The 17541-nt window shown below is 38.6% G+C and overlaps 1 protein-coding gene across 7 annotated transcripts in view; it reads left to right on the top strand.

Moving 5' to 3' along the window:
* Positions 1-17541, top strand: part of dgki (diacylglycerol kinase, iota) — a 104175-nt gene that overhangs the window by 54598 nt on the left and 32036 nt on the right. For 6 of the 7 annotated variants that reach the window (XM_085436227.1, XM_085436226.1, XM_085436224.1 and 3 more), the window contains 8 exons: positions 2293-2388; positions 9181-9255; positions 12515-12571; positions 12664-12729; positions 12810-12878; positions 14464-14580; positions 16348-16422; positions 17226-17321. In XM_085436227.1, coding sequence (XP_085292353.1) covers positions 2293-2388; positions 9181-9255; positions 12515-12571; positions 12664-12729; positions 12810-12878; positions 14464-14580; positions 16348-16422; positions 17226-17321 — 651 coding nt within the window. The remainder of the gene's footprint in view (positions 1-2292; positions 2389-9180; positions 9256-12514; positions 12572-12663; positions 12730-12809; positions 12879-14463; positions 14581-16347; positions 16423-17225; positions 17322-17541) is intronic. The other variant, XM_085436225.1, reaches the window with a different exon arrangement.

The following is a 17541-nucleotide window of genomic DNA, read 5'->3' as shown; positions in this document are numbered from 1 at the left end:
ACCAGGTAGCCAAACTTCCTACAAACGTCACTGTTGTTTAGTTTTCTGTCTTCATTTATGTCGGAAGTGATAGCAGAGCTGTACATCTTAATTTGTTTCCGAAACCCCGCAGTCAGGACATGCTATATTGTATTTAGATGGAAGCTAGCGAGCTAACTCCCTGCTAACTTCTAATTCCGTTAAATGTCATAAATTCCGTTTTTATGGATGCCTGGATGTTCAACTGAATTGTTACACCTGGTAGAGCAGCCACACTGATCATGTTATTACAGATGAAGGAATTTAGACAGTTTTTCAACTCTCAGTGATCGCTTGACTTATGGACCTGCAGCGGAGTTTAGGCCCAGACACGGCTAATGACGTCAGACTTAAAGACCAGATATAACAGTTTTTATTGCCTGTTTACTTTCTTCAACTTTTTGCCAGTAACTCTTTATTATAAATAAAATATTGGAATAATAGAATAGAATAGAATAGAATTCAACTTTATTGTCATTGCACATGCACAGGTACAGGGCAACGAAATGCAGTTTGCATTGAATAACACATTACTCTTGATGTAGGACCTTGAAAGGTTAGTGTATGTAGGTCACTGTAAAGTTGTAAGGCTGCAAAATTATATTTTACAATGCGTGTTTATAAGTTTTAAAGAACCTATATTTTTGCCACATTACATTTTGTAGCTCGTTAAATGTACAGGAGACAAAGAGTTTAGATGCGTATTGTGGAAATCTTTCTTCAAGCCTTGCAGATTCTTTGCCCGATTGCTAAAGATATGCCTGCATTGGCTTGGGAAGGAACTGCACTTCCTGTTGGACCATGTTATGCTCTTCTGGCTGTTATGCACATTATTCATAAAATTGAACTTGGATTGAAGTAAATAAGACATAGTGATTTAAATTAAACCCATCTTGCCAGAATCTCTTAGATCCTAACAGAGTAAAAGTGGGACAAAGACTGTTTGTGTGGGCAAAGTGGGACATGTCATGTCTTGCCAGGGGTAGTCTGAAATGTTCACATTGAACTTAAAAATTTTTGATCCATATTTTACAGTTGTAGTGATTTTTATCCAATTATGACATGGATAATGTGTCACTTTACATATTTTGCCCCAGCATAAAAGTTTAAAATAACTCTTGCAAAATAGACAAAAGCAATTTCTCAGAGTATTCTGCTGCTTCATTTCCTTTGTGGTTTTTTTCCGTCATATTCAACAAAATCTGCAAAGTTTGTTACTTTCCTTGATGAGTGCTGCATTCGAAAGGAATCTTCTGACTGTAATAAAAACTTTTCCTTCATATTCACTTAGTAAAAAAGTGCATGTCCCACAGTACCAGTCAAAATGTGGGACATTATCTCGAGACAAGGGATAAAAATGCCATGCAGTCCCACATGAAGAGGGATATCTGGTCACCCTAGTCAATCCCCAATGTTATGTTGACATGGAGGGACCCCACGGCAGAGATTTACCCTATTAATTATTATTTTTACTTCCCGGTTTTCTGGGCCAGCTTTTATATTCTCAAAGTCCTACTGAGCTGAGTCATCTTATTACCCTCCCATTTCAGCCAGGCGTTGTCCCAGATAGATATACACATACAAAGCCACATCCAGACCTATACATTATTAAATTCCATATATTTTATGTTTGAAACTAGTGTGAACCAGTAAAAAAAGTAATTATTTACTTTTACTTTGTAAGATAGTTGCCAAGCTGATAAATGAAGTTAAAGTTGTCATATACATACAACATACTGTTATTAGGAAATACAATCAGGGTTTTTCTTATGTTGCAAAAAAATCACAAAAGAGAGAGGAAAGTGCAAAATTAAGATAATTAAACAAATACAAGTTAATTATATAATTAGCAAATGAAACAAAAGGTCTTCCAATCCATTTTTCCATTACTGAATGAATGAGCAAGCAAAACTATTCACATCTGAGCTGAGGGAGCGTGATCACAGCTGTGCAGTAAACCCGGTGACACAATTTTACTCAAACATTCAGCCTGCATGCATTTACCTTGAATGTCTTTGTACGCATATACACTGACATGTATTACTCCATGTAGGAGTGTGTTTGCACATGAATCAGTAGTGTTTAAATTAACATGCACTGTGAAGTTACCCACCTACTCAGCAGTGGCTGTTATGTGCTTGACACACTTGTTGACCTCATTCGCTGCCATGTGCTCATGTCTATATGGTTGCAGTTAAATGTGAGTGAGACAATGTTGACTAATTTTATGATTATTCCCCGCTCATTTTCTCTCTCTTGTCTGCTTCTCCGTAGGAGAACGCAGTGAATGGGGATCACCTGTGGATGGAGACGAGCTGCTCAGGAGAGCTCTGTTATCTTGGAGAGGACACCTGCGTGCTAAAGACAGCTGTGAGTAATCTATAGTCCTTATACAAATCCTATGTTAGCATGTCAGATACAGTGAAAGACTTTTGTTTTTTCTAGAATATGTATATTTATTTCTTTTAAGTAATGGTCTTATGAACATTAAATAACTGGACTAAAAAGAATCCCAAAAAGATTTTGCTCCTTGTAATCAACTCGGTACCCAGATCCTCAAAAAAAGAGAAGCGAACTTCAGAAAAAAGACAATGCAACAAAACATGTATGGTTTAGAACAACTAACTAGTCTGACTGACTTATTGTTAGATTCAAATCCTCTAAAAAACTCCCGAAAGGTCCCGAAATCTTTTCAAGTACATCATCTTCAGGCTTTGGTATATATTTGTATTTTTAAAGGGAGGTTTCATATTTGTCTTATGCACTCATAAGCATTTGGTTTAGGCGTTATTCCCCCTAGACATTTAGCTTTTTGGTATGCAAAAACTGAGACTTATTAATGTTGCTCAGCTTTGTTATTTGTATTTATATTTGTGTCCTTCTGAATACAAACCAAGTAGAAGTAGTTTTGGGTCCCTCTTCGAAAATGATTTTCTCACACATTATTAAGAATTTTATCCTTTAGCAGCATCTGTGAATCATTCAGTGAAACTTTTTGAAACTGAAAATGAAAACTAATGCTAATTAATGCTTTTTTAAAAAATCTTTTCAGTTTGAATTGATTTTTAAAAATGGATATAATGGCATCTTAAATTAATTTTATATCATGGCCCACATACAGCCCACTTTGGTCTTAAGTGGGCCAGACCAGAGAAACTCTCCTTTCTGTTATAGTGAAGACATTTAACTACACATTTAGTCCCTTTGATATCTTAATATAAGAAGTAACTTTTTTCTGCATAGTAAAGAAACACTGTGATCAGCGCAACTGTTTGGGTTTAAATTGTCAGAAATAAATGTGCAAAAAATACAGAAAAAGTTCTGGTAGCTCTTTACTCAGATTGTCCCTTAAAGTTTTAGAGTAGTTAATGAAAAAACAGGAAGTTGTCTGTTTATCAATTCATTACGGTTGTGTAGTATGATTAGCTATTGGGGAGGTCTTTATCGTCTACCAGCCGACTCAGTGGCCAGGTCAGTGTTGTGGCTGCTCTCGATATCATTCATCTGATTCACTTGCAAAGTTCAGATGACCTCCAACTCTGCCATCTGGGAGTGCAGCTGGTGACATTTATTGTTTTGGCCTCTGTCATGTTGGTGTTTTGGAGCCAGACGTTACCTTATATTGACCAAAGGTTGATGTGCCAATTTATCAGCTATTGCTAGTTGGCTTGGTTGTGGTCTTGTACACCCCATTCCCCCCCCCACCCCCCACCCCACCCCCCTTAGACTCAACCCTGCGACAGAATGTAAGACGGCTGCCATCAACATCGTGCTAGACTAAGTCAGTAGTTTGTCTGCAAAAATAGACTTTTATTTGAACTTCTGTAGGTTTTCTGTAGGTTTCGCTGTGTACAACAAGCAACTGTCGATGCATGTGTGGAAATGTGACAATTGCAGAGTTAATCAGCCTGAACCAACCATGACCAGAGTCTCTTATATCAGCACCTAATAATGCTGCCCGAAACACATCTGATTCTTAAAAGCTTTTTCATGCAGCAGAGTTTTGTCTCTTTAGTGCAGCTGCAGAATAAAAAGGCCTGTTATTGCTGGTGCTATGTTAATGAGACAAAAACAAAAAGCAAAAACATGATGACTCTAAAATGTGGCATCAGGAGCAGGTAATACAAAATTTCCGTGTAGTACCAGGTTGTGATTTTTAGTGCCACACATGAAACACTCATTGAAACACATCATTTGTGCTTCATTTGCAGAGCAGGTGGTCCCAGTGTTCTGCAAAAGGAGCGTTTCGTATTCTGTTGTAAATGCTAAAACAAAGCATTATTTTAAACAGGATGCCACACTCTGATTCAGGTGAAACATGTCCACAAAGCAGAGAATTAATTACTCCAAAAACAGAGAAGGAAGTGTGTTCTGAAGTGTCGTTGACTACAAGCATGCAGGGCTGCAAAGAAAGAGTCTGAATGAGAGCTGTTGTTGACCTTTTGTCCATCTATTCAGCTCTTACAAGAAAAACAGCACCTGCTATACAGAGCTGAGAAACAGCCTTTAATTCACTACACTAATGTAATGACATCTTTGTACATTTCCACTGATGGAAGGTAATTATAGTGCACGTATAAAAACACATTAAGACGCTGTCAAGATTGAGCTGCAGCAAGAAATAATCTCTCTGTGGTGATTTGTGTTAGATAAATGTCCAAGAGGATATGCCGACCTCAGAGGAATCTGAGATCGCTTTGACAAGTCGTGGCTGACGTAAGTAAACACATTCCTACCTGTTTTCAGCGGGATCAGCTCGATTTAATCTCAGTCATGAAGGAACAACCAGGCTGTTGTGTAAGGCAAATGCTGCAGAAAATACCTCCTCTCTCCTATTACACGCTTAACAAAGAGTGTTTGAAAAGGAAGTAAAGACCTCCATGGCATGCTTCATAATCATGGATTACCATCCACCCATCCATAAATCAGAATCAGAATCAGAATACTTTATTGATCCCTGGGGGAAATTATTTTTTGTTACAGTGCTCCATTTTAAACCAACATTAAGACAAGACAGACAATACGCTAACTAAGAATAGTACAATATATACATAAATATACATACATACATACATAAGTCACTTATAAATAAATATTTGGAAAAGAAACATGTGTAGTTGTAGCAGCAAACAGTGTGTTAAGTGGATGCGTTGTACAGGGAGATGGCCACAGGCAGGAATGATTTCCTGTGTCGTTCAGTGGTGCTTTTCGGTAATCTCAGTCTCTCACTGAACGAGCTCCTGTGACTGACCAGCATGTCATGGAGTGGGTGGGAGGTGTTATCCAACATTCTCTTTATCTTGGACAGCATCCGCCTCTCCGACACCACCTTGAGGGAGTCCAGCTCCATCCCCACAACATTGCTGGCCTTACGGATCAGTTTATTAAGTCTGTTGGCATCTGCGACCCTCAGCCTGCTCCCCCAGCATGCAACAGCATAGAGGATCGCACTGGCCACAACAGACTCATAGAAAATCCTCAGCATTTTCTGGCAGATGTTGAAGGACCTCAGTCGCCTCAAAAAATAGAGACGACTCTGGCCCTTCCTGTAAAGTGCTGTGGTGTTTTTAGCCCAGTCCAGTTTATTGTCCATCTGTCCATCCACCCATTCTCCATTCAGTCCATTCAATCCTCTATACCCTGGTATGTTTCTATTGGAATATTCCAGATTGCTGGGAATTCTGAAAGAAAGAGAAATCTGATTACAAATTCTAAACACCTGATTACAGCTAAAAAAAAGTTATGTAAAGTCTCAGTTATAAGTTAGTTTTGATTTACAGATCACAAGTAGCTCTTTAAAATTATATTTGACCAATTAAGATTTGTACAGTTGCACATTTCATAATGTTATTCTCATCATCTCTTTTCTGTTTTGCCTCCTACTCTTCATCGGCCTCCTCCACCACTGCTCTGTCCTCCCTCATCTACACCTCATCCTCCTCTTGAACTCAAGTCGTGGCTCTAAAACAATAAAATGTGCATTAAAATGATGACTTATTCTCCATTTATTCTATTTATTTATCATTGTCAGTCATGCAACACTCCCATCTCCAGACAGCTGACAACAAGTCTGCTATAACCAAAACAGATTATGCCAGCTAAGGCTTGAGTGTCCTAAAATATGTTAAAATGTAGTGTGTACAAAACGGTTTTTATACACCAACAGTCGTAGCATCACGCCAGTTGGCCATGGCTGTTATGGGGTACAGATGGTTAAAGAAATTTTTTCGGAAATGATGGCAAACCTCTTTCTGGGACAAGAAGGGACTATTCCATCAGTGTTGTTTTGCCAATCTTCAAGCTTGGAAATGGTGTGAAAAGAATTTCCACCTTGCGTTACTCTTGTGAATGCATATTGTGTTGGAAAACGACAGATCGTTTTGGGAACCACCTCAGAAACCTCACCCCATCTCTGAGGCTGAGCCCAGACCTAGAAGCTTGTTTGCTGCTTGCATCTCACTCTTTAGTTCGGTACCCACAGCCTGTGGGCAGAGCTAAGGATCAATCAGACAGTAAATTCACATCTTCTCCTAAATGCTCAGCTCTCTATTCAGCAGAACAGACTGGTACAGTGTCCGCCTCACCTCAGACATGGTACTACTGTACTTAGACATGCCGGTTAGTAAACACTCATGAAGTCTTCTTAGTATCCTTCATGTTCTGGGGTTGTTTCTTTTTGATTAATTGGATTGATGTTTTTAGCATCATTTCAGTGAGGACCACCTTACTTAAAGGAATATTGTTATTTTTGTCTACTGAAATCTATATTTGATGGCATGGCTCGGCTCCTGCCTGGGACCTCCTCATTCTCGCTATATTATGATTATTGTCTTGATAGAGCGATGTGGTTGGAGGTGTGATACAAAGCCACAATCTGGCCCACCAACTGTATGCTGGCTGGCATTGAAATCAGCTGATCTACTGGGATTGTGGCTGAGTATGATTCCATTGATAACACATTTAAATGCCTCAGTCCCAATGCTTGTCTCTCTGCTCAGCCATACCTTAAATCCACTCATAGGTAAACTGAATGAGACTGCTGATCTGATTACAGCTCAGCGCTCTTCTGGGAAACTTCCCTATCCTGGTCCTGAGTTCAGCAGTGTTAGGCAGGAGTATTTATTCAAGGCTTTAATGCTTTGCCCGACTGGTTTAAAATTTGTAGTGCTTTATAACTACTGGTTATTTGGTGATTGTAAAATGTGTAAAGTAAAATGATGTCATACTTTGTTTCCTTTTCTGTGAAAAACATGCTGTTAAAAGGCTACCGGACATTAATTGTTTTACACAGCTGTTTAAAGTTCCCTGACAATGACCATTAAAAATGTATTTTGTGTGTAATAAATAAAGTTCCTCTGTTTAGAACCTTCATTTTTCTTGGAGTTTTAACTCTTGTGGCATCTTGAAAAAGGATGTCTTGCTTGTCTCAGCATGATAGTTCATGTAAGAAGCTGATCTTGTGGCGGGGCTTTCCAAGCAGAACATTCAGAGCTACTAACCCATGAAAAATGAGGGTGAAACGTTGTTTTTGTTGTTGTTGTTTTTTGGGGGTTTTTTCTTTTCCTTTTGTGTGTGTGTGTGTTCGTGGGAGTAGCTCTGAGTATTGCTCAGTGTGACATTCAAGAGTGAACTCATTGACTGGAGATGAGACCACTCCATTATTAGTTGTCATATTATTACTCATAATGAGTAGTTTGTCTGTTGCAAGAGCAAGGGAAGCACGGCAGTGTTATTTATTGAAGGCAAATCGCACTTTGGCATCTTGAGTGTTTGCTTTTTTTTTTTTGTCAGTCACTGTGTGATAAATTACTCTGCGCTTTTAATTCATTCTTTTACCTTAGAGATTTGTTTTTTGTGGGTTTTTGTGTGTGTGTTTGTGTGTTTTTCCCAGCCCCACAGCAGTAAAGATTATTTTCTGGGTCTGGAAATTGAAGCTGAAGCTAAATTACCTTAAACCTGCATTCATTTAAATGGCCAACAGGGGGCGACTCTTGTGAAATAATTTTGTCTGTAATTATCTCACTGTAACCAGAACTTCAGTGCTGGTCTCGGTTAGGCCACCTGACCCTCGTAATGTCTTATTTCAAATAACCAGGATACCAAAATTAAGTTTTAAAACCCACGTCTACAAGCCAGTGGGTCTTCCTACGATGAATTCGTCCAAGCCTCATTTGTTTTTTTGTACATTCCTTTCACCATAAAAGTCTATAAACGTTATGCAGCATGTGACTGCTCTAGATAAAATGGCTTAAATGTACGTAAATCAGCTTAAAACAAATTATCTAAATTTCAATTTAGATTTTAGAAATTTCAATGCAGGATAAAATATTTAAATGATTAAATATATTATTACATTCACTGTACATAAACTGTTAAAAGGTAAGGACTGTGGTTGCTGATTTTTTTTTATGTAGTTTGTAATCCATGAATGAAAATGTTAAAAAAAAACCTGAATTAGTTATATAAAACTAATTCAGTTAAAAATATGCACAATTATTTATCAAATTGGTGAAAAATTATTTATTATTATTATTATTTTAGTGGTTCACAAAAAATCGTATGTATTTTATTAGTGATAATGTATATATTAACAACATATGGCTTTTATTCATGATTTTTATGTATTTTTGCATTTTTTTTTAAAGAAAAAGAACATACACAACATTAGAATTTTTTTTTCTTTTAATAGAAAAAAAATTAGCCAATAATCTGAAGTTCTTTGTAGAACCAAGCAAAGATATCAAGGTTTTTTTTTTGTTTTTTTTTTATGTTGATATTGACATGAAAGTAACATAAAAGACATTTTCTCTAAAGATTGGGTAGTGACACCTATATCTATAGAAGAGTCAGAAATATAAGCTAATGTTCTTAAAATCCTTATTTTTTCCATTTTGAATAATGGCTGGTGAAAAAAATAACAGAAATGGACTCCTCAAGCCTGGAGTGTCACTGTGCTGTTAGTGGTGCTAATAAAAGTCTGCCACTGCTTTTCAAACTGAACTGGAGTAAAGGTAAAATGTTGGGGGACCTTGAGCACATCTTGCCAGTGTGTAACAGCAGGTTGCTGTTAGTGTGTTCTTACACTGCTTGTGTTTGTTTCATTTGCTGTGTGCTGTGTGGATTTTGTGTGTCTTACTCTGCCCTTTGTACTCTCTTTTTAAGAAGTCGGCCCCCAGGAGGAAATGTGCAGCCTGTAAGATTGTTGTTCACACCGGCTGCATGGAGCAACTAGAAAAGGTAGCGCACACACACACACACACACACACACACACACACACACACACACACACACACACACACACACACAGTATGTGTATGGGTATAGAATAGCCTTTATTGTCATTGTACAGAGTACAACGAAATTGGAGTGCCACTCCCTTGGTGCAAGTTTCAATAATAAATATAAATGTAAAATATAAAAAGTACAAAAAAAACAATCGTAAGTACTCAAACAATAGTATGTACAATATATACAGGATAGCAGCATTAATATAATGACAGTATGAATAGCAGCATAATATAATGAAAGTGACGGTATGGAATAGGTTCAGTTGTTTTTGTGCTTATTTACTACGGTGATAGCTCTGGGAAAGAAGCTATCCCTGAATCTGTTTGTCCTGGTTTTATGTGACCTGTACCGTCGGCCTGACGGTAATAGTTCAAACAGTTGGTTGCTGGGGTGAGAGTGGTCCTTGATGATATTGCCAGCTCTGCTGAGGTACCGAGAGTTTGCAGTGACCTCCAGGCTGGGCAGAGAGCAGCCAGTGATCTTCTGGGCTGTGTTGATGACCCTCTGCAGTACTTTCCTGTCTGCAGCTGAGCACCCTGCATACCATGTTGTTATGCCGTACGTTAGGATGCTCTCTATGGTGGCTCTGTAAAATGTCACCAGCAGCCTCTCCTCCAGGTTGTTCCTCCTGAGCACTCTCAGAAAGTGGAGACGCTGCTGGGCCTTTTTAACCACCGCTGTAGTATTTGCAGTCCAGGAGAGGTCATCAGATATCTGCACGCCCAGAAACCTCATGGAGTGTACCCTCTCCACACAGCTCCCGTGAATGTAAAGTGGGGCCGGGTCTGCTCTGCCCTTCCTGAAGTCCAAGATAAGTTCTTTAGTTTTCGTGGTGTTCAGTTGGAGGTTGTTAACTGAACACCACTCAGTCAGTCTGTTGACCTCATCTCTGTAGTCCGACTCATCCCCCCTTGAGATGAGTCCAACCACTGTGGTGTCATCCGCGAACTTTATGATGGTGTTTGAGAGATGGGTAGGGGAGCAGTCGGATGTGTAGAGCGTAAACAGGAGGGGACTCAAAACACATCCTTGTGGAGACCCGGTGCTGAGTCAGGTAACCCTGACCATGATTGTAACCCTGTCACTAAAACCACATTTTGAGTCTTAAAAATGCTTTCAGACTTGTAGGGATGGGTATTTTATCCACATAAGGGCTGTTGATCCCCACAAGTATTGCAAACTTCCAATTTTTCTTGTCCCCACAAAGATATGTAACCATAGTACACAGACACACACACACACACACACACACACACACACACACACACACACACAGAGTTTATTGTTCATACTTCATTTTTGTCATAGTTCTCGATCCCTGGTTTATGCTCTTGGGTTCTGAGACTCAAATAAATATAATATTAAATAGCTGTTCCATTATTTCTAAGATCTTTAAATGCCTTTGATAAGATTTGTTATTTTCTTTCCCTATGTAAATTAAATGAAGCCGAGGCATGATAAGAAAACATATATTTTATTTATCCCAAAAGCTACAGCAGCCAAAACATTAAACATAAAAAGTAATAATTAAAGTAATAATTGGTAAAAATTTTAAATAAAATTGAAAAGTTATATAAGAAACTGAATATAGAATCAAAATACCTTACTAATTATTAGCACAAGCACACATGAGACTAAAAACAACTCCAGGTTATACACAGGGTTTAACAGGGTTGTAGTAACCAATGTGCTGCTTATCTTACAGGTATTACCTTCCAAAGGGTTATTGCATGAAGTACTCCATGAAATCGGAAATCTTTCTTGAAATGAGTCTTACACTTGACAAAGCCTCTGGGCAGTTACAAGCACATGAAGGTTGTTTTTAAATCAATGCCGTGAGAGCCGTAACTTAACTTCAGTGGTCACTGAGTCATGAAAAATGTCTGCAAAGTACCTGAGTAAAGTTTAATGACTGTGCCTGAACATTAGGTTAAAAAGCCTTTTCCCCTTCAAGCCATACTTCTACTGTGCATGTAGAAGTCTGACAACATTACTGCTTTATTAACAGATCAATTCAGAGTGGTGATATGTCTCTGCTCATTCTCCAGAGCACTGATTATATGAAATACTTGTCCATATTATGAATTAGTAAGAATGCTACTAGTACTAGCACTACCCCTGTACTTAGCAAGGCAGTATGCTCTCCACCACACAGTTTAAACTGTCATGGACCTCTGCTGTTTACTTGCAACATGACTGGCTAATAAGTTTCCCATTTTGGCTTTTGATTGGCTCTTACTAAATTCTCACATGAACCTTTACAAGAGATAAAACAATAATTCGCCACTGTTTAAAAGTATAAAACATTTAATTGATGCATAAGGTTCAGAAAAGCCTAAATGCAATGTTGAGATGTGAGAATTCGGGCTCTCAGGTGGTTAAAGATGCTCTGATGTAATAAAGTTTACTGTAGCTTACTAATAATTTTTGAAAGGTCTTTATGTCTGTGCATCAAAGTTTCACTGATCTTGGTTTTGTCCTGGCTTCCTCTCCCCACCCCAACCAGTCACAGCAGATGCCTGCACTTTCCTGAGCTTGGTTCTGCCGGATGGTTTTTCCTGTTTAAAGGGAGTTTTTCCTTCCCACTGTCACCAAGTGCTTGCTCACTGGGGTCTGATTGTTGAGGTTTTCTCTGTATTATTGTAGGGTCTTACAATTTAAAGCGCCTTGAGGCAAATGCTGTTGTGATTTGGCACAATAAAATTAAAATGAGTTTTAGCATGAATATATTCCAAACTCTTTCACCCCTAAGTTTAGCCATCTCAGTCAAATACCAAATCCTAACAGTAATTCTAACTAACCCTAAGTCTTAAGGCAGTTGGAAAAGATATATAATTTTTGTGATCATAAATAAAACAAATTCCCAACGGCAGCTACAGATGATTTATGTTAATTTTTAGTCTGAATGAGCAATTCTCGGGAAAACTAAAACCCTAATCTGCCAATTTTGTACAGGCATAATAACACACACACACACACACACACACACACACACACACACACACACACACACACACACACACACACACACACACACACACACACACACACATTCAGTGAGTGTATCATTATAATTATAGATGTCAGCTTTTCAAAATAGTAGCTTAACGATTGCCTGCATGTGATGCATTTATGGAGCATCTGTAAAAATGTAGCTGTGAAAAACAACCTCCCCAGATGGAAACTACAGCTTATCTCTTTTTTTAGATAAACTTCCGATGTAAGCCGACTTTCAGAGAGGGAGGATCCCGAACCCTGAGAGATGTAAGTGTGTAGCTGCATAAATGTGAGGGAGGAATCGGCTTTTTGTTTGAGGCGTTAAGTGAAAGAAATTGTGTTTCTGTGTTTGCCGGCAGAACATCCTCAGACACCACTGGGTTCACAGACGACGACAAGAGGGGAAATGTAGACAGTGTGGAAAGGTGAGTTTGCACTCAAAAACACATGCAGCTGCACACAGATGTTGTTCCTGTTCATGCAGACTGCCTCTTTGTTTCTGCAGAGTTTTCAGCAGAAGTTCTTCCACAGTAAAGAAATCATCGCCATCAGTTGTTCGTGGTGTAAACAGGCCGTAAGTCCGTTAATTCACGAGTAAATATGATATTTAACCCCACTAAGATGTTATTAGTGGGGAAATACAAGTTGTATTGTGCATTGAAGTGGATTAAATATAAACTTAAGCACTACAGGAAGTTTCTGTACCTATTTCCAAATATATATTAGAGTGACATCATTTGTTATTATTATTATTTCCACATTAACAAGGTCATGTAGACCCCACTCATGAATAGGCTGGTTGTACTGACACATCTGTAATCCCCCCAGTCTCTCATTTCCTGCTGTCTCTACAGCTGATTTTCTAATGTAGCCACACAGTAAAGTAAAGATAATCAATCATTTATGTACCCAATCTGTCTCGAGGCTGGAGGCGGAGAACTGCTAGTGTCACTGAAGGAAAGCACCTTAAAGAAAATGATGCATCACGTCCTTGTTTTTTGAAAATGTGGTTGCATTATTTAAAAATATTACATGTGTCATGGGCTCAATAGAGTAACTGAACCTATTTAATATTTTTGTATATGGTTACATAAATTCAAAATGTTCCCAGAACAGGGAATATGTCATAGGTTCAGTACTGTAATTGCACCCATTTAATGTCTGTGGCTCCCTTTATTTCCTGCTGTCTCTACAGCTGATTTTCTAATACAGCCACAAAATAAAGCAAACGTTGGGTACATAAATGATCAATAACCCGCCTCAAGGCTGGAGCCAGAGGACTGGTAGTATCACTGAAGCAAAGCACCATTTAATGTCTGTCACACAGAGCAGGGATGTCACTTTGACCTTATATGGGCCAGATCAGTGAAACTGTCCTTACTGTCAGTGTAAAGAAGTTTAACTACATATTGAATCCTTCACATATCTTAGTATAGGAAAATAGAAGTGCAATTTCAACAGTAGATGCTGTAGTTAATGGAAGAAATCTGTCAGCTATAATTATTATCTTTTTATTTATTCATTACTTACTGCAGATCCTCCATAAAAATATTGAAAATTCTATTGTAGCTAAAAAAAACCAAACCTAACCAAAAAAACCCAGGAAGTTCTGTTTTTAAATGTGTATCTATTTCTCAGATTCTCTGGTGTCGCATGAATGGCAATGTCAGTAGGAGATGCTGTAAAACTTCTGAAAATACAATTAAAAGTCCAAAATCGCTGCCTTCCTTCATACTTTCCAAAGCCATCCTTGGACCGAATTGGAGCCTTTGGTGGGCCAGTTCTTGCCCCCGACCCTTATGTTTGACACCACTGAGGTAGCATAAGAGAAGCAAATATTGGCACTCAGGGTGTTTTGTTTTTCTTATAAACAGCTGTGTTAGAGCACCACACACGGACAATAGAATAGAATAGCCTTTATTGTCATTGTACAGAGTACAACGAAATTGGAGTGCCACTCCCTTGGTGCAAGTTTCAATAATAAATATAAATGTAAAATATAAAAAGTACAAAAAAAACAATCGTAAGTACTCAAACAATAGTATGTACAATATATACAGGATAGCAGCATTGGCACAACATGTATGATAGTTTGGATTGCAAGTTTAGCGCATGACACGACCCTGAGGAGTGTTTTTTTGGGCTTTTTTTCCTTGCAGTTCCACAACAAGGTAACATGTTTCATGCTGCACCAGATAGAGGAGCCGTGTTCACTGGGGGCCCACGCCGGTGTCATAGTACCACCGTCCTGGATCATCAAAGTCAGGAAACCACAGGTATGCTCATACCCTCGCCGAGCACCCTCCTCGATCGCTCTGCTGGTTGATAAAGTTCACTGGGTGTCATCTTGTGACAGTAATGAGAAATGATTTTGTCGATCTAAGTTTAAGACTCAAAAAGAAGGCGTGTCACAAGTAGAGATGGACCGATCCGATATTACGTATCGGTATCGGTCCGATACTGACCTAAATTACTGGATCGGATATCGGAGAAAAATAAAAAATGTAATCCGATCCATTAAATATCACGAAAGCACCTCGCAAAACTTGCAACACGCCGTAACTCACCTCAGAACGTTAGCAGTCGGAGCAGTATGCATCACGTGATAGAGCGGCTGTGGCATGCGGGACCTGTCGGTGGTCTGGATAGCATGTGGAGCTTCGCTAGCAACCTGGCATTTCATCTCCGACAAAGTTATCCCCGAGAGAAGTAAAGCAAGTGTGTAAGTCCATCTCTGAATGTTTGTAAAACATTCCTGCGTTAAGCTTAACGAGCGACTGCCTCTCGCTCTCCTGCTGCTACTTCAATCGTGAAACTGCTTAAATGATCAGCTGATCGGCTTTTCTGTCGCGACTCCGTCTCTCTTGTTTGCTTTTGGCCCACTTTGCACCAGAAAGAGGAAACCAGCGGCTGAACAACAGCAGAACGTTTAAGCTTGATCAGCTGTTGTTAGAATTTATTTAATATTACTTTCTACTCCAGGATCTTTTTCTACGTAGCTGACGCTGGTAACTGTGCAGGGGCGGATCTAGCAAAGTTTAGCCAGGGGGGCCGATAGGGCATTAACTGGGAAAAGGGGGCACAAAGACATACTTTTCTTTCTTATTCTCATTTAAAATGTCGAGCTTTTAATAAATAATTATCTGACACCCAAAGTTTTAATTTGATGTAAAATGAATAGAAGTCAATTACTGTATATAGTGACTATTAAGTCTAATATATACCCTAGTAAGCTATAGTACTTTTTACTTTGGGAAGGTACCATCTGTGCAGTCTGCAATTTTGTTGAAGAAAGATGTTGAATCTATTTAATATTTCTTGAAAAATAATTGATTTCTGTCCATTTTCTTTCACACTGCATTAAATTAAGGTTGATTACGTCGATTAAGCATCATGAGGTGGCGCGTGAGGGGTGGTTCCCTATTTTTTATTTATTTATTTTTGTTGTTGCTGGGAGTTGGAACCCTATTAGTTAGGTTGCTTAATATTTACGCTAAGTACTCTTTAAAATACCAGAATAGGGAGGATGGTGTAGGTCTAAGTTTATAGATTGATCAGTATTGCTGAACTATGAAATATTTTTTTTGTATACAGGTATAACAGAATAGCTTTAGTGTAGTTGTTGTTTTAAACTTGAGTATGAACTTGCAGACTTGCAAAATGCAGCAAGATATTTTAAAAAATAGTTTTGTTGATTAAAAAACACTATATCGGATTCATATCGGTATCGGCAGATATCCAAATTTATGATATCGGTATCGGTATCGGACATAAAAAAGTGGTATCGTGCCATCTCTAGTCACAAGCTCAGTGTGTGCTAATGTGTGTGTGATTTTTGGGGTATGATGAGATGCGAACTGACACGTGTCTGGTCTGTCTGAGGGAACTCTGGGATTGTGTCTCTGTTATCACACACAGACACGCACACACATACTGCATATCTCTGTCGCGTCACATGCTTCATTGCACTTTTAATTACCATCACAGGGGACGTGGTGACAGTGACCTAACCACTGAACTCTGTGTGTGTATGTGTACCTTAGAGCTCCCTAAAGAACTCTGCCAGAAGAAAAAAGCGGACATCTTTCAAACGAAGGACAAGCAAGAAGGGATTAGATGTAAGTGATATTATCAGTTACACTGTCATAATACATTTTTAGCTCATGTTTATCCTTCATGTGATCTCGACTCAAGTAAAAAAAAAAAACATTAAACTAAATAAAAGTCGTTGCCGGCTGACTTCAAACTGTGTTTATAAAACATCGACTTCATTTAGGTATGAAATGAAAAATTCTTGCTTTAAATCTGCCTGGATTCTGATGGCCAGCAGGGGGCGACTGCTCTAACTGTGCAAAAAAATTAGATCGAGTAGAGGTATTTGGAGAAGTTACCTTATTTCTTTTCATTTTAAACACACTAAATGTTTTCTTAGTTATTTTTCTTTTATTAGTCTTCACTTGAGCATGATGAAAAAATATTTACAAAAAATATGGAGGAGGAAGTAGAATATAACTGAGGGCATGGCTAACCTGTGATTGACATGTCGGTATTGTATCTGTGCAGAGCTGTTTTTCAGTCATGTCCACACCTCGCTCTCATGCTTAGTTTAAAGAAGAAAAAAAGAACAACACCAAAATTGCCAAATCAAACCAAGCTCTAGGAAGCTATGTCCATCTTTGCTATACAGTCTATTATTGGATTATTAGGGTCATCTGATCTCAAATCATCGCGGGCTTCTGCTCCACCATCTGGAACTGGATCGACCGACTGATTTTCATAAAATACAAAAATTGATATATCAAGCTAAAATTTGTCAGCAGTCATCATATATGCCCAAACTTTGCACCATATTGAATGGATCATGATTTTAACATTTATGTTATGTGAACATTCTAATATTTTGATCTTATTGATCTCTTAGGAGTCTAAATGGCGTCCGTTCATGCTGAAGCCTCTCCCCTCTCCCCTCATGAAGCCCATCTTGGTTTTTGTGAATCCAAAGAGCGGCGGCAACCAGGTGAGCAAATGTCTTTAATCTTCTGTTTTCATCTGTTTGAGACGCCTTCTCTTCTCATTGTTGTTTGGAGATATTGTCGCTGCCTCACCTCGTCTGTCCTCAGCCTGTCTATAATTAATTTTCATTGTGAGGATGTCGGTTCAGACAAAAATTTGGTTTATCAGATGAACTGAGCTGAGCTGTTTTCACACATGAACTCCAAACATTATCGGGAGATTCG

Source organism: Copadichromis virginalis, linkage group LG17 (assembly GCF_057382275.1).
Source record: "Copadichromis virginalis isolate Kocher_CV1m ecotype Utaka linkage group LG17, C_Virginalis_male_GT1.1, whole genome shotgun sequence".
NCBI lineage: Eukaryota > Metazoa > Chordata > Actinopteri > Cichliformes > Cichlidae > Copadichromis > Copadichromis virginalis.
The sequence above is the reverse complement of the archived record's forward strand: the minus strand, read 5'-3'. Positions and strand labels throughout refer to the sequence as shown.